A 26425-nucleotide genomic window follows, 5' to 3' on the forward strand; every position below is an offset into this window, starting at 1 on the left:
GGCTTCGGTTTAAGAAAAAATTAGCAACGTGGTTTCTTCTTTTATCATTTCAATGTCGCAGTGATACAGACAGACGAGAAGAGCTAAATTATGATATCGAGAGCGCTCTACCTAAGCTAGAGGAGTGGAAGGCGCACATTGTGCGAGCTGTCCACCAAGATGCAGCCAAATCCTTCGTGGTCGATCATCTATCAGCCAGTCAAGTTCTCCTAATCATGGACTGGGCAATGAAGTTCCTTCCCATCAGTTTCAGAGAGACCCAAAGAGACTGGTTTGGGAAAAAAGGAAAATCCTGGCATGTGACGGTAGCAATCACGAAAGATGAAACTGGCAGTGAAGTTGAGGTACTCGTCTCACATTATTTACTCGAATAAGTTCCGAGTGAGGTAGGGTGCTCCATTTTGTCTTGTTTGCTTCTAATAAAATCTTTGGGAGATAAGCTTATCCAAACAAATGCCCAGGCCTGAAAATGGCCTCGGTAATAACTACACAATCGTGACAGTGCAACAGACTCATGCTTGGTAGAGATGATGAGCTACTCTTTTGCAATTATTTTCAAACAAGAACCTTCATTCACCTCTTTGATGACTGTAACCAGAATTGGTTTGCTGTGGCATCTATCCTAGAGCACACTCTAGCAACTCTGAAGGGACTAAAGCCCCACCTCACAGAAGCCTTTCTGAAGTCTGATAACACTGGGTGTTATCACACCGCTTTCCTGTTGCTCTCGTTACCAAGCCTTGGGGAGCGCAGCGGAGTTAGAGTTGCACACTATGACTTTAGTGAGCCTCAGGCAGGAAAGGATATATGTGACTGTCGGATCGCCTCAATAAAGAGTCACATTAGGCGATTTGTGAACGAGGGAAACGATGTGGAAACGGCAGCTTCTATGAAGGAAGCAATCGAGTCTCATGGCGGCGTGAAGGGGTGCTATGCGTCGGTCTGTAAGGTGCAAACTATGTTGCAGACGATGCACAAACACACTATGACAGGCGTACAGTCCCTGAACAACTTTTCCTATGAGGAAAGAGGACTGAGGGCATGGCGGGCGTACAACATTGGACCTGGAAAATTCTTCACCCTAACTATGCTAGCACGGTTGGGTACTCCACAGGGGGCAACAAATCTTATCATTTTATTACCATTTGGAAGACCAAACGAGGAGGTGGGAACCTTGACACTGGTCAGACCTGTACTACCATCTCCTGTTGAACCCAGCCCCTCTCAGCCAGATCCCGCCACCCAGTGTGAAGGGGAAGAAGATGAAGACAGGGTCCCATTCGCTTGCCCCGAGGAAGGATGCATCAAAGTGTATCAGTCATTTGCTGCTTTGCAGAGGCATCTCGATGTGGGAAAGCACCTTATAAGACTTGAACGGGAGACTCAATATGACCAGGTCAAGCGCAAATGGGCAGAAACCTGCCAGTCCTTGGCTGGTGGATATCTTCAATCTGTGCCTTCCACCTCGGCTGCAGCCACTGCCGACCAACCTGACAATCAAAACATGCCTTCTGCAGAGGAAGGATGGGCCCTTAAAAAGGTCAGAAATACCGTAAACTTCTCCGAAAATGTGAGAAACTATTTGCTGGAGGTGTTCCTTCTGGGGGAAGAGACAGGCCACAAGGCTAATCCGGGAGATGTACCAACGCGCATGAAGGGGTTGCGAGACAGTAGCGGGAAGAAGAGATTCCAGAAAAAAGAGCGGTTGACAACTGTGCAGATTTCCCGCTATTTCAGCAGGCTATCAAACCTCAATAGAACTGGTAGACTGCTACGCGATACAGTTGAAGAATCTCGCCATGCAGATGACGATGAAGATGAAGATGACGACGATGATTTAACAACAGAGGCCACTGCCATCCGGACAAGGCAACAGATCCGGCGCGATTTGGAATTGTAGTGACACTGAACTGTCATAAATATAACTTTTTCCGAAATTATAAATATCAACACTTCCATTTTCTGCATATTTGTCGGTTTCCCAGTTTTTTTCTTTTTTTTCTTCTTTTTTTTCGTATCATGTTTTTTTTCCTATTACCCTTTTAAACATTTAAGTTGTAAATAAGCAGCGAGAGCTCTGTTTGTTAAGCGATCACCAAGAAGGCACAAAAGTTGGTCACGCCATACACTAGAGACCCAACCATCAATATTCGCGTTATTTTAGTCAAAATGTTTTCGGTGTAGGGTTTTCTGAGTGGGCAAGGCGAGGAAGCTACAATTCAGCTATGTAGAGGTGATTAAGGTTAGAGAGACGTGGGCTCGGACTTCTAGAATCCAACAGATCAATACACTACCTCGCAGTTGTCAACGCCCTTTTGCAATATATGCGCGACAGCCAAGTCCTCACACGAATCCCTTAGAATTTTTCGCAAGAAAATCACTGTGAGCAACAATCACCTCTCGTGCTAGCTTCTAGTACCATTTTGTAAATAATTTTGGTGGAAATTCGTGTAATTATTTTCAAATCATCTACCTGAAAGTCAGTACAGAAATAATATGTAGGTAAAAACTCTAACTTTGTTAGTATTGTAAATAGTGAAAAAGAGTACTGTAATTATTGCTGAGCCAATTTTATTTCTTTATCAGTATTGTAAGTACTTTTAGTGGTATTAATACCATTGGCAATAGCGTTAAAATATTTAATATTTGAGAATTATAATGCACTGTTGATCCTTTTTGATAAAGTTATTAGCATTGTAAATAATTATCATTATTAGTTCTTCTTTTAGCTGCGACTGCTATCACGTTTACAGCAACATTTATCCATTGGATTATCCAACTACTCGTCTGTGTGAAGTTTTTCTCCTGCTGTAGTTGTTCAAAGATCTTGATGGTACGTAGTATCCCTCTAAAGTAAATAGGTGTCCTCTTGTGTGCTGTGATGCCCAGACTCCTCTCCACATTTCAAAGCTTGGCTACTAAGCACTAATTCGTATCGTTTCAATATGGTGTACGAAGGTTAATGTCATGGAGTGTTCCGGCGAACCGATAATGTTATCAAGAGAAAATCTCAAGTTTAAGAAGAGTGAATTAGGAAGACGAGAAGGTATAACAAGTGAAAATTTGTTATCTAAAGACTTTTAACTGCATTTGAAGGCTCGCAACAGCCGCTGTATCAGTGTTCTGAAACCGCACTTGGTTGTCTGTTTTTATACCAATTAGAACTTCACTGGAACTTCAAACTTTATTGTCTTTACGTTGCTTTTCAATATTTGAGCTTACATCTTCGGGTTATGGCTAATCTATGGTTGCAGTTTATGCAGGAACTTTTACGATGTCAGTCATTAAACTAAAATCTTGTGCAAGATGTGCAGGGTTTGAGCTCGATCTGCGAACAAAAAATGGCAGGTCCCAAAATTTTTTTTGATAATTCGTACAGACCAAAGGTGGAACTGAACCGTGGTATAGATATCTCTTTGGGAGGGACTTGACCACAGGAGATATTTGGCCTCAAAATCAACATACTTTGCCATGCCATTTTACATGGGTAGTTATTAGCTTACACTGATTGACAGGTAATCAATCAAATTACATGAAACTCCCGTACATAACTCATGTAGGACTAATCTACACTCATGTATAGCCACAATTGAATTGGATGAATTGCTCAGGTTTAAGAGCCCCCTACTTTTACCCTCATTTAGTGTAGTATTTAAAGAAATTTATATGAAAAAAGTAGGGGGGTGGTGTAACTCCCCCTGGAAAATTGCAATTTTGAAACCGTTTTGGCTTTTTGAGTTATTGGGTATGCCCTTCAATCTAGCAAAGTTTCACTGAAATTGGTGAGATGGCATGTATCACCTCTGCCTGGTCCTCTGGTGGACATGCTCTTAAGATTTAAGACCAGTTCATTGCCCTTCGTCGCTGGACAAAGGTATTTGTAACTCGTTTTTCACTCTGATTTATTGTATTGTTGTAAGATTTTCTTGTATTTTGGCTTGCACATGTACTCGCGAACGGTTCAGTTTCTCATGGAATTTCGTCATGTATTTGCTTTCTAGTTTTACGGTTCTATCCTACTGAGGAGATTAAAGAATCTGTAATTCTGCCAGCTATGTCATTGTTGATTGTCCTTTGGATCATTTTGGATGAATTTGGAGTCTATTTATCGAGCGAAAGGTCGTCGATAACAGTAAAACTTTGTTTGCGACCCCGTGGATTGGACATGTGGATATTGGATCGTGGATCTTCTCAAGATGAGTGGTTCGCCGTCGGCGCAAATAAACAAACCGAATGAAGATGAAACAAAGGAAACAGGGGATATGCAGGATATCCAACCGCCGACTGGTGAACCGGAAGGTAGGAAACGTACTCTTACACAAAAGGGTTTTGAGTATCAGTTGCCATTTAAGAAGAGTTATGAAGATACCTTAGTCAAATTAAGGAACTGTGTTGACAAAGTTGACATGTTATGGGTAGATGCAAGTGATGTTGATGAACTTCGCCAGCTTAGGACCGAATTAGAGGAAAGTCGACAGGCATTCGAAATAGCATGATCTGGGTACGCACCCTTTTTATCAGAAGAAGAACTACAGCAACTCTGTGGTGAATCGTCTGATCTTCTAAAGCGGGCAGTGCAACTAAGAACAAATGCTGGTGAATGGATTTTCATATTAGAAAGGGATGAGATAAATTCTCGCGCAAGTAGATCGTCAACTAGATCATCATTGTCAAGAAAAACGAGGAGCTCAAATCCCTCTGAGATAAGAGCAAAGGCTGTAGCTGAAGCAGCAAAGAGGAAAATAGAATGGCAGTATGCTAAGCTGGAAATGCAGAAGAAGGTGGAATTAAAAATGAAGGGGTGTGAAATAGAAGAAATGCAAAAGAAGAAAGATTATGAAAGAGCTGAAGCTGAAGCTGATGCCCTGGCCAAGATTGAAGAAGACAAAATGATGAGAAACCCATGTCCGATTGCTTGGATGACATCCCTTGCGAAATTGATAAGGAAGATCATGTACGTCGATATGTAACGGCACTTCCCACTACTACAGCTCACACAAATGCTACATCAATTAATTCGATGGATCACCAGCAGAACACTTCCGTTGCTAATGTAAGCACCATTCCTCTTAAAGCCTCAACTCCTGTTGCACACGGAATTCCCGGAGTAATACCATCTGTACTCAGGCCATCAGCCACACCCTTTTCTCCACTGCATGCCCAATCAATGATGCCGACATTCTCCACCCCACTTAATTCAGCAATCAATTCACGCAGCATTACGGAAGCAATCACGGAAAGTTTTCAAGCCGCTCGAATGCCGCCACCAAATCTTTCAGTTTTCACCGGTAACCCATTGGATTGGCCAACTTGGAAAAGTGCATTTGAAACTGTAATAGAGAAGAGAGCTATCAATCCCAGTGAAAAGATTCTCTATTTGCTTCAATACCTGTCTGGAGCTCCAAGGAAAGTTGTGGAAGGTTATCAGTTCTTGTCATCACCTGATGCATATCAAACAGCAAAGAACATATTAGAGAAACGATTTGGCCATCCATCTGTCGTTGCTGATACCTTTCGAAGGAGGTTAGAAAATTGGCAGAGGATCAACCCAACTTGAGGGAATTTCCTGACTTCTTATGAACTTGCCGACTGGCAATGCATTCAATCGAGGATCTTGAAACATTGAATAAGGAAAGTGACAACAAGAAACTAGTTAAGATCCTTCCTGGTTGGGCCCATCCCAAATGGGGAAGTAAGGTTCGTGACTATCAACAAAAACATGGAGACAACAAGTTTCCTCCTTTCTCAGCATTTGTCACCTTTGTCACCGAGATAGCCGATATACAGTGTCTACCCATACTTTCCAGTGCAGAAGTCATTAAACAAGAAAGAGAGGACAAAAACAAGACTGTAAGAGAGATCCTGGTCATGGAAGATATTCCCAATTCAATTCACTGTTAACAGATGTTAGAGAACCTTCAGTTGCTCCAAAGAAAAATAACAGCAAACCATGTGCATGGTGCAAGAGGCCCCACAACTTGAACGCTTGCCAAGAACTTTTGAAGATTCCTCTACAGGAAAGATTGTCATTTCTTATCAAGAAGGGATTCTGCCCAAGGTGCCTAGAGCATGGCCATATGGCTAAGGGAAATAAGTGTACAGCAAAATTGAAGTGTGCATCATGCAAACGACAGCATCCTACATGCCTACATAGAGAACAGCAACCAGACAAGTCAGTCCAAACAGAACAAACTTTGAAACCAGTATCTGAGCCATTACTTGTACCAACATCTGCACCAGCATCTGCCAAGTGTACGAGTGTGTGGAGTTGAAGGTCAGGAATCTGGACAAGACCAAAGTTTGATTATTCCAGTATGGGTATCTAGCTGTGAAACCCCGAAAACAAACAAATGACGTATGCTCTCATTGACTGCCAGTCCAATGCCACGTTCATTACTGAGAAGTTGAGACAGGAGCTTGGACTTGAAGGTGTTAAGAGTCACCTGCTATTATCCACTCTGCATGAAGAAAATGAAGTGATTGAAAGTCACAAGGTCAAAGGCGTTACCGTGATGGATATGAAGCACCAAAATAGCATTCCTTCACCACAGGCGTTCACGAGACAGACGATCCCTTTCAAGAGCTCACAGATTCCCAAGCCTGAGGTGGCTATGTGTTGGGAACACTTGAAACCTATCACAAGTGAACTGATGCCATACAGGAACGATTTGGAAGTTGGTTTGCTGATCGGAACAAATTGTCCAAGAGCCATAAAACCGCGAGAGATAATACCTGGTTCTGACAATGATCCATATGGAGTAAGGACTGCTCTTGGTTGGGGCATCTTTGTTATAATATGCATTAGCACGTGCCTCCAGGGACCTGTTGCCGCGGTGCTTTAGCCTATTTAGTATTCTGTTATAGCTCGAAGCTCAGTTGTAATCGCGTGGTGCTCGAGTAAAGTGTATTTCGTTTTACTCCGTGTGTGTCCTTCATGATATTACATGGTGGCAGCGAGCGGAAAATTAGTCTAGTTTCTCTTGGTCGTCAGCGAATTAAACTGTCAGCGACATGAGCAATGAGGAAGGCCACAGTGTAACCGGTGGAAGCTCTCCTACAGTTGCTCAACCTTCAACGAACCAGTCTCCAATGTTTCATCAAATTTCGGCACCTCAACCTCTTGCCTTGCGGCCCAGCGGAGAAGTAGCCGAGAACTGGAAGCTCTGGAAGGAAAAGTACAACAACTATTTTGTTATTTCTAGGCTAGACCGAGAAAGTTCTCAATATCAGCTTGCGATGTTCAAGCACACGATCGGCGATGAAGCTTTGAAAGTTATCAAAACATTTAGCTACACCGAGGGCGAAGATTCGAATAATTGGCGAGTGGTAATGGCTAAAATGGAGAAACACTGCATTGGAGAAGTCAATGAGATCTACGAGCGATACTGTTTTAATAAGCGGGATAAGCTTTCAACCGAGTTGGTCGATTGTTTCGTTGCTGAGCTGAAAACGTTGGCTAAGACATGCAACTTTTGTGACTGCTTGTGCGATAGTCTTATCCGTGATCGCATTGTGCTTGGTATTAAAGATGAGACCACCAAGAAGCTACTGAGAATTCAAGATCTCACTTTGAATCGGTGTATCGATATCTACCGCAGCGAAGAAGTTACGGCGCTGCACATGAAGTCACTATCGGAACCGGTGGACAACATAAACCAGGTCATGTCTAAGAAAAAGAAGCCTCGAGTTCCGACGCCGGACGGACAGTCGGGAAAGAAAATTTCATGCAAGTTTTGTGGCTATGAACATGCTCCTGAGAGAAAGAAGTGTCCTGCGTGGGGCAAAGTGTTTAAGCGGTGCAAGAAAAAGAATCATTTTGCGAAAGGGTGCAAAGATGCCGCGGTTAACGCCTTTGAGAGCAACGAAGACTTGGAAGAGATCAGTGTTGTAAGAGTTCAAGCTATGAAGGATAAAGCTGTGTTTGCTCAGGTGCTGGTTCAGCAGAAACCCGTGAGATTTCAAATTGACTGTGGAGCCAGTGCCAACATTGTGCCATGTAAACATGTGAAAGGTGTGGATCTCGAGCCTTGTTCCCAATCCCTTGTTATGTGGAATGGAACCAAGGTCAAGCCTGTTGGGACGTGTGCTCTGCCCGTTGTCAATCCCCGAACTAATACAAGGTATAAAGTGAGATTCTTAGTCATCAAGGAGAATCTAACTCCACTCCTGGGTTTAAACGCTACCGAGAAGATGGGTTTGTTAACCGTACACAAGGAGAACTTTGTTAGCGTTGTGGAGAATTTAGAAAACGATCTTACTAACAAATACCCAGATGTATTTGATAATGGCCTTGGCAAGCTACCTAGAAAGGTTCATCTGCAAGTAGATCCGGTTTGCCAACCAGTGATTCTCCCAGCCAGGAAAGTGCCTGTATCTGTAAAGGAAAAATTCAAGGCAGAACTCAAAAGGTTGCAGGATCTAAAAGTTATTGCTCCTGTGGATCAGCCGACTGAATGGGTCAGCCAGTTTGTTGTTGCTGTGAAAAAGTCTGGTGATTTACGCGTCTACACTGATTCAAAACCGTTGAATGCTGCTTTAAAGAGAGAAAGATACCAGATCCTGGTCATTGATGATGTGTTGCCCGATTTAGCTGAGGCTCGTGTGTTTACAAAGGTTGATCTCGCATCCGCTTTCTGGCAATTGGAGCTGGATGATGAGTCCAGTCTGTTGACAACTTTTGCAACTCCCCATGGGAGATACCACTGGCTTCGTTTACCATTTGGGATGTGTGTCTCGAGCGAGATATTTCGAAAGCATTTGAATCAAGAGTTGTTAGGCCTGCCTGGTGTGAAGTGTATTGCGGATGACGTACTAATCTATGGAAGATGATGCTGACCACGATAGTTCCCTGGAGGGTTTCATGAAGAGGTGTCAGCAGAAGGGCATAAAGCTCAACTGCGCGAAATTGGAATACAAGTGTAAGGAAGTCCCTTTTCATGGACATGTTCTGACATCAGAGGGCCTGAAGCCAGATCCACAGAAGGTCAAGGCAATTACAGAAATGCCGCGACCAGAAAAGCCTGAGGATGTGTCACGTTTGAATGGTATGGTAAATTACCTCAGCCGTTTCCTGCCAAACCTGTCTGACGTAATGAAGCCGCTACGCGACCTTACCCATAAAGATGTTGAATGGTGTTGGTCCGACGTGCAAGAACGTGCTTGGAGTGAAGTGAAGAGCCTTATCGCATCTGCTCCTGTGCTAGCCTACTACAAGCCTGGGGAGCCACTAGCAGTGCAATGTGACAGCAGTCAAGCTGGTCTTGGCGCCACCCTGATGCAAGGCGGTCACCCCATTGCTTATGCAAGCCGAGCACTAACAGAGACCGAGACCCGTTATGCTCAGATGGAAAAAGAAATGCTTGCGATTGTTTTCGCCGTGGAGAAGTTTAACGACTACATGTTTGGCAATAAGACTATTGTTTTAGCGACCACAAGCTGCTAGAATCAATTTTCAAGAAGCCCTTGCACCGTGCCCCCAAGCATTTGCAAGGCATGATAATTCGTCTTCAGAAGTATGACCTGGAGGTGAGGTACGAGAAGGGAAGCAAGATGTTTCTGGCCGATACCCTCTCGAGAGCATTTCTCCCTGCCGGTGAGCAAGACGAGAATGAGTTAGAGACAATCAACATGATGAAGTATCTGCCCGTATCGGAAGAAAGGCTTCCGCAGATTCAGCGAGATACCGAAGCAGATGACTCTCTTCAAGTGCTGAAAGCCGTGATTCAGAAGGGCTGGCCAGAGCATAAGAGTAACGTGCCTAGTGTCATTTCTCCTTACTTCGACATGCGTGATGAGATGTCGATCCAGGATGGTCTCATCTTTAAGGGAGAACGCGTCGTGGTTCCACGAGCGTCGAGGAGCGAGCTGTTAAGACAAATTCACAACTCACATCTTGGGGTTAATGGCTGTCTAAACAGAGCCCGTGAGTGTCTCTATTGGCCCGGGATGACAGCTGACATTAAGAACTATGTGTCAACCTGTGAGGCATGTCGAGAGTTTGAGCAGAGTCAAGTCAAGGAAACGATGATGTCCCCTGAGACACCAAATCGACCATGGCAACGAGTGGCTGCAGATTTGTTTGAGCTTGAAGGAAAAACCTACTTAGTCACCTCAGATTATTACAGCGATTTCTTTGAACTGGACCATCTAAGATCTCCTTCGTCGATGTGTGTCATCAGGAAGTTAAAGGCCCACTTTGCGCGCCATGGCATTCCCGAGCAGCTGGTGACAGATAACGGTTCACAATTTACATCATGCGATTTCCTGAAATTCGCGAAAGACTGGGACTTTGAACATCTGACCAGCAGTCCATACCACAGCCAAGGAAATGGTAAAGCAGAGAGTGCAGTGAAGGAGGCTAAGAAAATTCTCAGAAAGTGCAAGTCCAGTGGATCGGATGCTTTTCTAGCCTTACTCGATCATCGTAACACTCCATCTGCTGGTATCCAAATTAGTCCAGCACAGCACCTCTTCAACAGAAGGGCTAGAAGTCTACTACTGATGACAGCTAACCTGCTTGCACCACAGGCAGTTCCAGACAGTGAGCGGTGCCAAGCCAAGCTTGAACAGCGCAAACAGTGACAAGCTCAGTATTACAACAGAGGTGCTATTGATCTGGATCCGTTAAAGTGAGGAGATACTGTGAGACTGAAACCGTTCCAGTTGGGCAAGCGCGATTGGCAGAAAGGAATTGTACGAAAGCGACTGGACGAGAGATCGTACGAGGTCGAGACGCCTTACAATGTTGTATGTTGCAACCGTGTTCACCTACGTTTGACAAATGAGCCATCACTGCCACTGATAGACGAGATACCTAATGAGATATCTGCTGAGGTACCAGAGGTGCCCGCCCCCTCTTTTGCAGTCGTACGAGTCGCAGACAAGTTCTTCTGGAGAAGTTAGTCTACCCGCGTCGAGTCAAGGAAGCTCGTCTCCGAGTGACTCGGAAGTTCCTTCAGCTGCAGTGACGTCACCACCCAAGCCGATGCTTAGACGATCAGTGCGTCAGCGACGTCCACCAAAACACTTAAATGACTTTGTTTTGACATGAAGCCATGAACACTAAGAACACTTGGAACACTAAGACCTTTAGCGCGTTATCACAGAGTTCAGTTATTTTCTTTATCAATTCATGCTTATTCGTATTGTGTAGTTATAAGCTAGTTTTCTTTTCCTTATCCATAAAAGGGAGGGTGTTATAATATGCATTAGCACGTACCTCCAGGGACCTGTTCCCGCGGTGCTTTAGCCTATTTAGTATTCTGTTATAGCTCGAAGCTCAGTTGTAATCGCGTGGTGCTCGAGTAAAGTGTATTTCGTTTTACTCCGTGTGTGTCCTTTATGATATTACAATCACTGGCAGGGTATGCCTTTCCCCTCCATCTGATTCACATGAAAATTATGACGTTTGGACTAACAAGATCATTACAAGAGAACTGACCAGCACTGATGAATGTGCCAGGCCCCATTATGGTGCAACATTTGCCCTGAAATCTTGTGTTAAGGAAGTCTTCAATCTTGCCCAAGTAAACGAGATGTTTGAGTTAGATTTTCAAGAGAGATGTGGAGTCAAGAATGAGCGATCGTTGTCTATTGAAGATCAGAAGTTCCTTAACATCCTTGGTGAAAGAATCCACAAGCGAAAAGATAGACACTATGAGATGCCACTACCCCTACGCTCAGAAGAAGTGGAGCTCCCAAACAACTGTTCCCTAGCCCTTAAACGCCTCTTCCTTCTGAAGGAACGCTTTAAAAGAGACCCAGGCTATTACAAGGATTATGTGAAGTTCATGGAAGGAGTTTTAAAGGATTGTGCTGAAAGATGTGAAGGTGACATTGCTAGCAAAATGGGCAGAGTCAACTATGTACCACACATGGTATATATCACCCCAAAAAACCGGGTAAGATTCGCATCGTATTTGATTGCAGTGCACGGTATGCTGGAACTTCCCTGAACCAAAACCTGCTACAGGGACCGGATCTCATGAACAGTTTGGTTGGCGTTCTGTGCAGGTTCCGCCAAGAAGCCATAGCATTCTCCTTCGATGTTGAGTCTATGTTTCATCAATTCTTCGTGAATGAGGAGGACAGAGATTTCCTGGGATTTTTCTGGTGGGAGAACGGTGATCTAAATGCAGCACCCATTGAGTACAGGATGAAAGTCCATTTATTTGGAGCCGCTTCTTCACCTGGATGTCCCAATTTTGGATTCAAGCAACCAGCAAATGATGGGGAAAAAGAATTTGGAGCTGAAGCTGCCGACTTCGTACGGTGAAACTTCTTTGTCGCTGATGGCTTGAAGTCGCTCAGTACAATCTCCGCCACTACAAGCCTAGTCCAGAACAGTCAAGCCATGTGCGCCAAGGCTGGTATCCGCCTACACAAGTTTGTCAGCAAAACCAAGGAAGTACTCGAGGCAATCCCTCCTGAAGATAGAGCCACTGGACTTCAAGATCTAGACCTGAAGTTTGACCAGCTACCCATTGAACGCATGTTGAGCATCATGTGGTGTATAGAGACTGATTGTTTCAGATTCCGCATCGTCCTTCAAGATCGACCATTAACCAGAAGAGGAGTACTCTCCACTGTATGTTCAGTGTATGATCCTCTTGGATTCGCAGCCCCTCTCATCCTGGTTGGAAAACAAATCCTTCAGGAACTCTGTCGTGGAAATGTGGACTGGGACGATCCAATCCCCGACATCTACGACCTAGATGGAAAAGGTGGAGAAACGAACTGCATATCTTAGAGGAACTGGAAATCTCAAGATGTTTCAAGCCTAAAGGCTTTGGAGAAGTAAAGAGTGTTGAGTTGCATCACTTTTCCGATGCGAGCCAAAACAGATATGGTCAGTGTAGCTACCTTCGCTTGGTGAACCAACAGGACCAGTCACATGTTTCATTTGTCATGGGCAAGGCTCGAGTAGCACCCTTGAAGTCAATTACCATCCCTCGACTTGAGCTAACTGCCGCTGTAGTTTCCACCAAGGTCAGCCAGTGCCTCAAACAAGAGTTAGACTACAAAGATGTCATCGAACTGTTTTGGACCGATAGCCAGGTAGTGATGGGATACATAAACAACGAAGCAGGGCGTTTTCACACCTTTGTAGCCAACCGCATACAAGAAATACACAACCGTACAAAACCTGACCAATGGCATTACGTGGGGACTGACTCTAACCCAGCTGATGCTGCCTCACGTGGCCTCACAGCTCAGCAACTTGTACACGATTCACGTTGGCTGAAGGGCCCAAAATTCCTTTGGAATTCAAACATTCACTCAGTACAGTCTTAAGTGTTTTTAATATTTCTAACTGTAAAGCGCTTTTGAACTTTTAGGATATTGGCGCTATATAAATATTTTATTATTATTATTATTATTATTATTATTATTACAAGCATGTTACAAGCCTGGTCCCCTTGACTCACAGGACCCAGAAGTGAAAAGGGTCTCCGTCCTTGTTACCCAGACCTTGAAGAGATTTCCTGACCACTTTGAAATAAGCAGATTGGATAGCTTCTCTGACTGGTTCAGAGCCAAGAATGCAGTAGCATTGTTTACTACTAAAGAAGCATCTAAAGGAAAGAAAGATCAAGGAGGACCCACAAGTTCGTGAAGACAAATTGAGAGAAGTCCCCAACCTCCAACATCGGAAACCAAGGGTAGATGACTTAGCCCAGGCAGAGACAGAAATCATGCGCAGCCTGCAGCATGAACACTTTATGGAAGAAATCAGAATATTGCGTTCCCTGAATGCTGGAGAATTCCTAGGTAGAGAAGCTGTAAAACAGCGTGACATAAGTTTGAAGAAGACCAGCTGTATGTATCGCCTTGACCCCTTTCTAGATGCTGATGGAATCCTGCGAGTTGGCGGTCACCTCAGAAGAGCTAACATGCCAGAAGGTGTCAAACACCTAGTCATATTGCCAAGAAGATCTCATATCACCGAGTTTATAATACAATATTGCCACCATGCCATTAAACATCAGGGAAGTGGGATGACCCTTAACGAGCTCCGCCAGCGTGGATACTGGGTAATTGGTGGTACATCGGCAGTAGGATGTTTCGTCTCAAAGTGCACAATTTGCAGAAGATTTACAGCACCCACTCAAGATCAGATGGCAGACCTGCCTAAGGATAGAACAGAGCCCGTTCCTCCCTTTACTTACAGTGTGGTGGATTATTTTGGTCCTTTCTACATTAAGGACGGTCGTAAGGACGTTAAGCGATATGGAGTGATATTTACCTGTATGTCTTCATGGGCAGTCCACATCGAAACCATGAACATGCTAGAGACCGATTCCTACATAAATGCACTTCGTCGTTTCCTAGCTGAGCATGGTCCTGTTCGCCAGATCAGATCTGACCGCGGCACAAACTTTGTTGGAGCCAAGCGAGAACTAGCAGATGCCCTACGTGAGATGGATCGTGAGAAAGTAAGCAGTCACTTACTAAAGGAGAATTGCGACTGGATCGAGATGCAGATGAATGTTCCTTCGGCAAGCCATATGGGCGGAAGTTGGGAACGACAAATAAGGACTGCGAAATATTCTCGCAGTGCTGCTTCAAGAGTCTGGAACTCAGTTGGATGATGAAAGCCTTCGCACACTTATGAAAGAAGTGCAGAACATAGTGAATTTGAGACCACTCACCGTGAATGTGATGTCCCCAGGTGCTCCAGAACCTTTAACACCGAATCACCTCCTCACCATGAAGGTTAAAGTCCTAATGCCTCCTCCAGGTGTGTTTTTAAGAGACGACCTCTACTCAAGGAAGAGATGGAGAAGGGTACAACATCTCGCAAATGAATTTTGGAATAGATGGTGAAGAGAATTTCTACACACACTACAAGTACGCCAGAAGTGGACCAAACCGCAAAAAAACCTAGCGATTAGTGACATAGTTGTGGTGAAGGATGATCATCTCCCGAGAAACAAGTGGAAGTTAGTACGAGTTGAGCAGACCCTACCGAGTGAGGATGGTTTTGTTCGAAAGGTCGTCTTAGCCATCGGAACTCGACTTCTCAACAATCATGGAAGAAGAATACATGAAATTCAGCGCCTGGAAAGACCAGTTCACAAGTTGGTGCTGATTTTACCTCAAGACCGGGAATTCCCCGTCGAGGAACCTGCCAAATCAGAGGCTTAGTGCCAAGAAAGATATTAAGCACTATCGAGGACTTTGTCATGTGACCTTTTCTGACCGGATTTGACAAGAATATTTTCTTTAGTGAGATTTTCTGTAAGGAATTGAACAGTGGATTCCCACTGTTGGGGAGCCATGTAACTAACGTTAAGCTGAAAAGACACTTGGGTAAATTCCCAAGGTTCTTAGCGCGCGCTCGGCAAAAACATGTGTGCTTGCTAATGCCAGATGTAAGGCAATCAAAGTTATCTTACTCGTTTGTGACAAATAGATCATTTTTTCCTTGGATCCTTTAAGATTTAAGACCAGTTCATTGCCCTTCGTCACTGGACAAAGGTATTTGTAACTCGTTTTTCGCTCTGATTTATTGTATTGTCGTAAGATTTTCTTGTATTTTGGCTTGCACATGTACTCGCGAACGGTTCAGTTTCTCATGGAATTTCGTCATGTATTTGCTTTCTAGTTTTACGGTTCTATCCTACTGAGGAGATTAAAGAATCTGTAATTCTGCCAGCTATGTAATTGTTGATTGTCCTTTGGATCATTTTGGATGAATTTGGAGTCTATTTATCGAGTGAAAGGTTGCCGGTAACAATGCTACCACCATTAAGTCTTATTTAATGAGCCTTCAACATTATTGTTCATTTCTTTTGGAAGACAAGCCAAGTGGTGTTGATTATGAGAGATGAAGTTATTGACCTCCGTGACAAACTGAAGAAATGGTTGGCTTCCTACAAACAGGAGACCACAAGATGAAGATGGGAGAGACAGGAGGAGGATGTGAGCAGCTTGATTGCACCTGACAAAGTGAAGGAATTCAAGCAAAGTCAGGCTACCCAAGATGCAGTTATCCTTTTAGGAAAACTGTCTGGAGTGCACTCAATGGAAATAACACAGGCGATGTACACACATGTCAGAGACTACCTAATCGCTCAGATTATGATTGACAATGGGAATAGGGCTGGGGTAGTTGCTTTTATGATTGTGAAGGAATTTCAGCGGGCAAAAATGGAAGATGACCACTATGTTGTGGAGGTTCTCCACCATAGAGACCGTGGACACACATGGTCCTTACGGTACATTTGTACAATTGTCTTGATATTTTTCTGAAGGAGCTGCACACAAAGCTTCCATGTTCACAAGCAGACGTAAACATGCCAATGTTTTTGTTGTGGCTTGGAAAGATTGACAATCAAGCCAGGTTACTAAGGCCCTTGGTTCAATATTCAAGAAAGCTGGAGTCGAGGGCCCAATCCATCATACCTTGTATCGTAAAAGTGCAGCTACTTGCCGTCATGATAAGCACAAGGAAATGAGCAGTCACCTTGCTGATATTATGGCTCATCATGAATCGACTGCAGAAAAGTACTACAGGCTGTTTAACAAAAGAAAGTCATCAGTGAAGGCTTCTCAAGCACTCCACGGTTTCATGAGGGAGGTTATGCAGAAGGATGAAAAGCAAGAGTCAAAACAGACAGTTGAGCAGTTTCCTGAAAACAACTATCTTCAAGATAATTGTGTTCCTGCAGCTTGATCCGTGGAATGATGATTCCCTGAAAGCTATACAAGCTTTATTTAAAGAAGAAATTGCAACACAGGATATCAGCATGGATTGTGTCGGAGAAAAAATTAAGTGTGACCCAGTTCTTTGCCATGAAGACCCAAAGAGGGTGTATGATAAAGGTTGTGCACAATGGAGCTATAAAGGCAAAACCAATGAAAGCAGTGAAGCAGAGGAGGTAGTAGAGAGAATGTTTTCTAACCCAAAAGAGGACATGGATGAAAGTAGCAGTCACTCAGCTGACTTTATTTCCGTCACTCAGTCTACCCTCCAATCCAAAGAGAAGGTATTCTCTGCCACACAGGCTAAAGGTCTGGTGGAGTTGTTTCAGGATATGGTGAGTGCTGGGAAGCCAATTTCAAAGCCTGTCATAAATAAACAATGATCTAAGAATGGATTGTCTGGAGAATGCAATCTAGAGCAAGTTATCAACAGACTGAAATATGAACGACTACAAAACAGAGCACAAAAGTAGAGTAGAGCAAGAAAGAAAAGTAGCACAAGAAAAATTGCAATTTTTTTCTGTAACTGGTTATTAAGTGAAATGATGTCAGTTCAGAATATAGTTACAGACTGACTTTAGATCCATAAATTAAGGTACACTTCATGGGATACAAATGTTTAATAGTTCCCATTCAAATTTGTTATGTAAACTTGGAGTTGCAAAACTTGCTAATTTGATCTCAAACGTTCAACCACCTGAGACTGTTTCAGAGAGTTTTACAAATCAAAGTTTCACGCCGTATAACGGAGGCAATATTCCATGATAGGAAACCAGTGTATTTTGCCAAGTGCGCACCTAAGAAGCAGGCAGAATATAGTTATGCAAGGTGTGGCAGTATTTTCGGGAACAGTTTAAGCACGACAACTGTGGTTCCTTGAAATAACAGTGCCCTGCCCTCTTTATTTTGCCTGTTTCCTACAAACAAATCTGTAAATGATCTGTGATTTGCAATCATGGAATACGCATCGACTTCGACCTGAAACATAGGCAAGCAAGGTGTCAAGAGTTATTTTTTTGTGTGAAGTGTCGGAGATAGGAGCATTCATGGAACTGTTTAAAGTAATGATTTGGTTAATTTGACGAGTATTTTTGGTTGCGATGTACATCAAGAAAGAAACTGGGAATTTATGATGTACATGCGCTGTTACATCGGTCATGGTAAGATAGCTAAATAGTAACCCATAAAATGTTTGACTGAACAAACTACAGCAATCTGACACGTCTCCAGATTAATGTAGATACCATCTTATTTTCTAACAGGCAATTTAATTCGTTGTTTGATACAACCTGCACTGTAATTGGTGTGACACACGCACATGCATAACTCCCTCACTCACCGATCACATAGCCCTTCCAACCACCAAGAGGAATTTTTGCTCAAAAATACTCAAGTTAATTAAGAGACTTTCGCATTTTATACGAGTCATAAGTTTACCCTTTTTACACAACACAACACAACTTCACTGAAAATAGAAAGAAAGAGAAAAAAACCTCTCTGACCATAGTTAGTGGAGGGGACTAACTATGCTCTGACACGTTGAAAGTCTAATTTAATTAAATTGCACTTTAACTTGGTGCCACGCAGTCTTCAAAGAACATTTGAACAGTTTTCATACTTTTTACCTTTAAAAATATTGGACTGAAATGAATGTCATCAAATAAAACTATTAAACTGCTACTGCAGAGACGTAAAAACCATCCAGAAATGAAAGCTTCTTTTCTGTTTAATATCCTGGAAACAATAGCCGATAGCTTGTCAGCTCTAATTGAATTTACTCCCATATAAAAAAACAAAAGTGTTAAGTTACCATTTGTTTATAAAGATAGCAAACATCTCGTGGGAAAGAGTGGTGACGATTCGTCTGCTCTACTTGAATTTACTCCGTTGTGAAAAACAAGTGTCAAATTACACTTTGTAACTAAAAAATAAAAGTATCATTATATTTGCACGCAGCAAGAACAAAACAATCGCTACCCACACTTACTATTGTAAACGTTAGAACTGTTTCAAATCTAAAGAGTCTCGTCTCCTCTAAAACATGTTCTAAGAACTAGAAGTGACGATTCGTGACCTCTAATTGAATGTACTCCTTGTGAAAAACAAAAGTATCAAGTTACCTTTGTAACTAAAAATGAAAATATCCCGTCCATTTGCATACTACTAACTCTCAAACTGTTTCAAACCTCAAGGCTCATCTCATTCATAACTAAAATCCTCAGCCTAACCCACAGAAAATGTCGAAGTAAACCCATTATATGAATACCTCCTCCTCTCTTATAGAAGAATAAATATGGCCATTCTGAACTCTATCGGGATCAAATCTTCTCACATACCATTTACCTTTACAACAAGAAATTTGATTGGCTGTTTATAGTAGATCCAATCTGATTGGTGTGACATACATACATCTCTCACTCACTCACTCACCCACTGACCCATCCATAACATACCCGACGCGCCGACTAAGAGGTATTTTTGTTACAAAAAAATAACTCAAAAACTGTCCGAAGATGTTAACTTCTTTTTTGTTTAATATCCTGGAAACAAGAGGCGATAAGTGTCAGCTCTAATTGAATTTACTTCCATATAAAAAAACAAGTGTTAAGTTACCATTTGTAACTAAAAATAGCAATATCTTGTTTTGTTTGTTCAAACATTTCATGGGAACAAGTGGTGATGATTCATCAGCTCTAATTGAATTTACTCCCTTGTGAAAAACAAGTGTCAAGTTACATTTGTAACTAAAAATAGCAAACATCTCGTAGGAACAAGTGGTGACAATTTGTCAGCTCTAATTGAATTTACTCCTTGTGAAAAACAAAAGTATCAAGTTACCCTTTGTAACTAAAAATAAGAATATCTTGTGCCATTTGCATACCACTAACTCATGAACTGCTTCAAAACTCAAGACTCGTCTCGTTCATAACTAGCCACCACTACACTGAACATTATGCACTCTAAAACAATGTATGTATCTAACTGTCACATTCTGCTCCAAACCGGACTAAAAATCACAAACCGGCAACATACACGTCAGTCTTTATTTTTCAATTACCGAAGTCCTTGTGTTTAATACAATAAAACACCCAAGACTTCATATGCCTCACTAAAGTTGTCATGAACGAAAACAATTTCCTTTTTCTCCTACTGCAATTCATGCTGGTTATTAATGTTAAAAAGCAAAAACCCTGATAACATTGAAGAGAAAAGATTTAGTTTCATTTCAAATGTATCTTCTCAATTGAGTGGTAAACAAGAACCATTATAATTGTAAAATCATCACAGAATAATACGTTTTTGTTCTGTTGACCAAATTAATTGCAGTCTCGTCGCTTTTCACAGTGAAACTTGTCAATGGATGCTGACATTGACTACACGCCTGGAACACTTACCATGAACTCTGCAGCAATATTTAGGTTTCAATACAACTTGCAAACGATTTGAACCTGGTCGCAACCTCATCAAATTCCCAGTAGTGCATACCGCTCCCCTAAAATACAATTGTTCTTATCATTCAAATCTTAAACCTAGTAGCAGAGCGGCTAAGACTCATTTAATTCAAAACTTTATCTAATGGGAAAAGCTTACCCTCCATCGCATGCTCATAGTTATATGTCAAACACTATGTTTCTTTGACTGATTGTCCAATTGCAAATGTTTATCAAAACCGCCCACAAAATTCTCGCCTCAGAAGATGTCGAAATAAGCCCAATACATGAATAATTCCTTCTCTTTTATAGAAGAATAAATATGGCTGTTCTGAACCGTATCGGGATCAAATCTCCTCACATACTATTTACTTTCACAACAAGAAATTTGATTGGCTGTTTATAGTAGATCCAATCTGATTGGTGTGACATACATACATCTCTCACTCACTCCCCCATTGACCTGTAACATACCCGATGCGCCAACTAAGAGGTATTTTTTTACAAAAAATAATTCAAAAATCACCTTGAATCTGTAAACCAGTGTACGCTTGTTACGTAAGAGAGTAAACATTTTTCATAACTTCAAGTTTTTATAATGCTGTTCAGAAGTTAAAGCTTTTAGAAACTGTTAAAAGTTGTTTAAAAATGCTTCATAAACAAGTGTGTTACATGAATTAGGTTTTTTGCAGGATGCCAATACCAAAGATGTTTCATCAAAGTAGGCGTTTCATCTTTCATCAAAGTAGGCATTTCATCTTTCATCAAAGTAGGTGTTTTATCGAAGTACCGGTAGGCATTTCGGTAGTTGAAAGAAATGGTTGTTTCATCGCCATTTCATCAGAGTAGATGCTCCACTAATTGAAACAAGTAGGTGTTCAATCAAATTAGATGTTTCACTTGTTGACATTGTTAAGTTATGAATTTCACCAATTTGAGAAAGACGCTTTATCACACTGTTTTATCCTTGCTTTCATTCAAGTATTACAATTAATGTTAACTTCTCTTAATTGTTGTTGTTTAGATACAATATAGTAATCTCTCGGGAATAAAACTAGTTTTCACTTCCGAGACTTTCAAATTTAAGTGGATGTTCTTGTTTGTTTGATCAACAAAAGCTCTTAGTATTGAACATTGTTATTGGTATGTACGGTGGCCCACAAGTGCACACCAAATTTAAATCACTCACACTAAATTTAAATCATTCACACCAAATTCAAATCACTCACACCAAATTTAAATCACTCACACCAAATTCGAATCACTCACACCAAATTTAAATCACTCACACCGAATTCAAATCACTCACACTAAATTTAAAATATTCACACCGAATTAAAATCTCAGCATTTGATTTTAATCTTCATACCAAATCCAAAATATTCACAAAATATTCAAGTTTACACACCAAATTGAAAGTTGTACACCAAACGAATCATAGATTGGTCAGCAGCTGAGCCCACCTGCACATCAACGCAATATGGCGGGCCATACGTCAGGGAACTTATCTCTTACCTGAGTTTTGTTTTGAAACTATTTTCCCTGATGACAGTAACTGCTCCTTTTGTGGCAAAGGGTTCGATAAGGAGGAGCTTTTGATAAATATTATTTCAGGCAAGGATACGAATACGATGAACAGATACAAGTCCCTTGGTCTGCGTCTTAGGGGTGCCCATTTTGATGAAACAGAGGTTAGAGCGAGAATACAGCGGGAGCTTGACAGGCCCAGTTGTTTATCTGGTTATAGAAGCATTTGGCACACATTGCGTCACGAGGGTTTCACCATTCCAAGACATTCGGTTGAAATATTGCTAAGAGAGATGGATCCGGATGGTTGTGAGTTGAGACGTAGACACCAACTGCAAAGGCGAACCTATGTCAACCCAGGTCCAAACTTTTGTTGGCATACGGACGGCTATGATAAACTCAAACCTTATGGATTTCCTATCCATGCTTGCATCGATGTCTTTAGTTGTAAAGTACTCTGGTTAGGGGTAACACGGACAAACAACGACCCAGTGATTGTGGCGAGATCATATTTGGGTGTGGTAAAAGAAATGGAGGATCTCCTAGAAAAGTTTGACGTGACTGTGGAACTGAAAATGGTTTATTAGCCGCTGCACAACGCTACTTTATGGCTGACATAGAAAGTCACATATATGGATCTTCACCACATAATCAAAGAAGAGAAGCATGGTGGTCATTTTATCAACGGAGTAAGGCAACATAGTGGATAAACTTCTTCAAAGATCTAATGGAGCAATCAGCTTTTACGCCTGGGCATGATTTCCAAATGGAATGTTTGTGGTTTTGTTTTTTTAGTCCGATCCAGCGTGACCTAAACATGGTGAAGGATCATTGGAATACCCATTTGATCTGCAAGTCATGACACGAAACAGTCTCTGGAGGACAAGATGAGCTCTTCTACCTACCTGAATTGCATTCAGCTTAAGACTTTAAGCATCCTGTCACTGAGGAGCAATGCCGTTTTGTTTTGGAGAATTATGTTAACTCTGATAAATGCCATAATGATTTTCAAGAATATTTTAATTATGTGGTTGATACTGCAGAATTAACTCCTCCTGGTGATTGGAGGGAAGTACTCGCTCTTTACAATTGTCTTATTGCATTTGCTGAGAGAGGATCTTGACTTGAAAATCATTTACTGCATCTCATCTCACTGAAAGGGACACAAACAGTGAAAAGGGAAAAATATGGAATATTTGCGTGCAAAACACATTTTTATGTCTTCAACTTGATCAAAGATTCATCTGTTATTTTGAGAAATTGAGATGTTAATGGGCTATTGCATGGATTTTTCACTTGACTAGGGTCATGAGCAGGGACTCTACAATTATCCGTTAATCAACTACCCTTAAACATTTGCATGCTTGTCTCTGGAGACACTACGCAAATTGTGTTATCAAATTTATTTTACCGTTTTTTATTTTCCTACCTATCATTTGCACTTGTGTTGCTTTCACCTTTGCCAGGCAATATCATAATTTCATAGTTAATTGTTGAATTAATTGTTGAATTGAGGGTGCTGTAAGTTAGCAGAGTGCAGTGTAAGTTAGAAGATTTGTATTGAGGTGGCTATAGGCCTTTGCTCATAGGCATACATGTACAATCAATCCATATCTGTAGTTTTTTAGGGGCCAAGCCCCTTGCTTGTAGCCATTATTGCACTAGCCCATGGCTTGTTTACTTAACAATTATTCCACAAGCTCGTGTTAAGGTGTAAAAAGGGCTACTGAATTTTCTGGACAAGTTTGTCGGTTTTCAGATCTTTGCATAAATGTCTTGTTAATGCTGTGAAAAATGTTTCCTTTTTTGTAGCATGTAAAGGTATCCAAGAGTAACTGTTTGTTATTGAGCTTTGTACTTTTCGGTAAAGTTTATTTGCTTCGATGAGAAAATGCTTTTCTATTTGATGACCAAGTTATATTTTGTAAACATATTTTGAGTTACGAAGCGGCGAGCAATGGAAATTAAAAAAAACGTAGCCAGTTATTTTCCATATAAATAACTGAGGTTTGAGAGGTAATCAGATAGCTAGAAATTCAATACCTGAGGTTGAGGATTTGTGGTTATTTTGTTGTCCAGCAAACAGAGCACAGGATATGAAGCACTCAGCATTATTATTCATGTCTTATGTAGTGAACAGCTTGTAGGTTGGGCTTATTCCATTACCAACTGAAAGCTCATAGCCAGTGAGAAAACATATTGTGGCCACATGTATAACACTATTGGTAACCCACTTCACATCCCCTAGTGGCAAAACAAATCAGCTGATGATTTTATCTCTTCCAGTCTTTGAGAATGAGTTCTGGGGGAGGAAGCAACTTACTAGTGGATGCCTTGTTACAGCAATATAAAGGGTAACTTTAATAAATACATTTCATATTTTTGATGAAGTTATACGAAATAGAACAATTCGCAAATTGTTTAAAACGCAACTAAATTTTATAGGTTTTAGTATGGTTTATCTACATGATGAGGCTAAACAAAACAGTATTCCTTAAAGGCCTCTTTATCCAAATACTTAACAACTTACAAAGAGATACCACAACTGAGAGCCTGTAGATGTATTCTCCCTAACAACATTTACAGCAGAAATCTTATGGACAAACCCTACTACTCCAATGTTCAGTTAACAAGACTTTCTATGAAACCTCACTTTAAACAGTACAAGTACATGCACACAGGTGTGGAAAGTAAATTAAGTATCCAAGGAAGATCCCAAACTGATGTCTCATAAAATTGTAGAACAGATGCCAGCCAACAATTTCATAGCATTAAATATCAAAGGAACAAAAAGCAAATTGGCTTACAAAATATGAAACTTCTAAATGTGAAACAATGCTACAATATGAACTGATACTACTGAACCTTATTTAAAACAGTCAGTTGCATGTTGCTGGGCTTAATTATCTGCCATCTGTGAAGTAAAACATTAGGCAACACATTACCGCTGACCAGAAGAGTTGAAATTTGAATTTGGTGTGGAGATGTTGAATTCAGTGTGAAGATTTGAATTTGGAGTAAAGATTTGAATTTGGTATGAAGATTTCGATTTGGTGTAAAGATTTGAATTCGGTGTGAAGATTTGAATTCGGTGTGAAGATTTCAATTTGGTGTGAATATTTTAATGTGGTGCATGTAAGAATATTCAATTTAGTGTAAAGATTAAAATTCGGTGCGGAAATTTGAATTTGGTGTGAGCGTTGTGAAATTTGCTGTGGGTGTTGTGAAACTTGGTGTGAAAGATTTGAATTTAGTGTGAGTGATTTGAGTTTGGTGTGAATGATTTGAATTCGGTGTGAGTGATTTGAATTTGATGTGAGTGATTTAAATTTGGTGTGCACTTGTGGGCCACCATAGGTATGTGATTGTATATGATTTAAGTTTAAGAAGCAATGTGTAGTCCATAATTGGGAAAAGAAAAGGTGCAGAATTAAGCAGCTCGCAAAGGAGTCACTAATTATTGATGGCTTTTAGGCTAGTAACCCAAGGCAAGTGATTCTTTTATATAATTTTCCATGTTCTTGTCTGAACAAGGCATGCATTGAAATAAATGCTACCTAAACAATAGCCTCCATTTGGCCCAAAAATATTATTGGATATTCGTCTGCTGGCATTATCTGTTCCAAGAGTTGAACATTTTTTCAAGAGTGTAGTTCATGGAAAACTGTGAGTTTTGAGGAACAGTAATGTCCAAGGACAAATATTCAAGCACATTTTTACACTAAATGGAGGCTATTGTGTTTATTATGTTTCAAAACTTTTTCACAACACATGCATTTTGGAAAATTGGGGAATATCACTCGGATATTTCCCAGTTTTAGCTGGGGTATATTCAGTCACACGATGCCTTTAAGCCAATCACACACGAGCGAAAATATTTGATGGATTATAATGAGCAATATTCTAGTCTATCTGACTGTTTTGCAAAATGAAGTTTAGAACTTAATTCCCATCTTAGCCTGGACAGCCACGCCAGCAATCCTCTTACATGTATAGCTCTCCTATATAAAGAGCGATGCTTCTCGGCTAGTGACTGATTTTTCCATCTTTGCAGTTTACCATCTAATTACCAGCCACTGGAGAGGTGTTTCAGCTATGTTAATATGTGCTTTAAATTAACGGACTTGTCAACTGATAATTGTCGCAACTGTTAATTATGTTTGGTATGTTGTTTAGTTAGCACAGTTTCTGAACTCTTCATCTACGTTCAAAACTCGCACTCAAGTTGAGGACGTTTGACAGTGGAACCCAGAGCCCAAAATTTGGCAACCCAGAACCCGGCGTCTGAAGCGCACATATGTGCGTGTGAAGGACCATGATTTTTCTACCATTTGCAACGTCCCAACTTTTTGACGAGCAGGATGCTTTTAATAATCAATGAATTTCAAAGGAAGAAATCTTTTACAGTTTGCCTGAATGAGCCATTTGGATGATTTTGGCCAGACAATAAACCTAGGAACATTGGACCTCCCACCAACTTCTTATATTTTCTAATTTTCCCCAATTTTCACAGTAACTGATCTTGCCAATCATCCCTATTTATCTGATCACTTTCAGTGGATCACAAATAATTCATCACAGAATTTGAAAGGTATTCATAATGAGCTAGTGAGAAGACCACAGGAAGTAATGGTTCCTCAATCATTTTTTTAACATTAGACCCCCCCTTCTTCTGCCCTGTCCCTCAAACAAGAAGTCTAAGACATGTAAAATCAAGTTTCGGTGGTTATTTGTGTCTGTTGCGTTTCTTTTCTTCGATA

At 41.2% G+C, this 26425-nt stretch overlaps 4 protein-coding genes and 1 pseudogene across 4 annotated transcripts; 4 read left to right on the forward strand and 1 right to left on the reverse strand.

The window, feature by feature from the left end:
• The first annotated feature begins 514 nt into the window (after nt 1-514).
• On the forward strand, nt 515-3473 carry LOC145487827 (uncharacterized). Its single transcript, XM_081466623.1, has one exon. It carries the CDS (start codon nt 515-517, stop codon nt 1898-1900), a length of 1386 nt encoding a protein of 461 aa, XP_081322749.1. The 3' UTR covers nt 1901-3473.
• An 8879-nt stretch (nt 3474-12352) lies between these two features.
• LOC145487829 (uncharacterized) lies at nt 12353-12748 on the forward strand. The gene has a single exon (XM_081466624.1). The coding sequence runs from the start codon at nt 12353-12355 to the stop codon at nt 12746-12748; it is 396 nt and encodes a 131-aa protein (XP_081322750.1).
• Nucleotides 12749-12906: 158 nt separating this feature from the next.
• LOC145487830 (uncharacterized) lies at nt 12907-13615 on the forward strand. The gene is made up of 2 exons (XM_081466626.1): nt 12907-13234; nt 13398-13615. Exons 1-2 carry the CDS (start codon nt 12907-12909, stop codon nt 13613-13615), a joined length of 546 nt encoding a protein of 181 aa, XP_081322752.1.
• Nucleotides 13616-13694: 79 nt separating this feature from the next.
• On the forward strand, nt 13695-14591 carry LOC145487831 (uncharacterized). The gene has a single exon (XM_081466627.1). The coding sequence runs from the start codon at nt 13695-13697 to the stop codon at nt 14589-14591; it is 897 nt and encodes a 298-aa protein (XP_081322753.1).
• Nucleotides 14592-26355: 11764 nt separating this feature from the next.
• The window catches only part of LOC145487381 (uncharacterized), a 5981-nt pseudogene continuing 5911 nt past the window's right edge, over nt 26356-26425 (reverse strand).

This window comes from Orbicella franksi, chromosome 5 (genome assembly GCF_964199315.1).
Source record: "Orbicella franksi chromosome 5, jaOrbFran1.1, whole genome shotgun sequence".
Taxonomy (NCBI): Eukaryota; Metazoa; Cnidaria; class Anthozoa; order Scleractinia; family Merulinidae; genus Orbicella; species Orbicella franksi.

Bases quoted from the DNA above. Each gene is read 5' to 3' on its own strand.
- LOC145487829 (XM_081466624.1), top strand. From the start codon at position 12,353: ATGTGCGCCAAGGCTGGTATCCGCCTACACAAGTTTGTCAGCAAAACC.
- LOC145487831 (XM_081466627.1), top strand. From the start codon at position 13,695: ATGCGCAGCCTGCAGCATGAACACTTTATGGAAGAAATCAGAATATTG.
- LOC145487830 (XM_081466626.1), top strand. From the start codon at position 12,907: ATGGGCAAGGCTCGAGTAGCACCCTTGAAGTCAATTACCATCCCTCGA. The intron at 13,235-13,397 runs GTTGGCTGAAGG...TATTATTACAAG, and splicing joins GCAACTTGTACACGATTCAC to CATGTTACAAGCCTGGTCCC.
- LOC145487827 (XM_081466623.1), top strand. From the start codon at position 515: ATGCTTGGTAGAGATGATGAGCTACTCTTTTGCAATTATTTTCAAACA.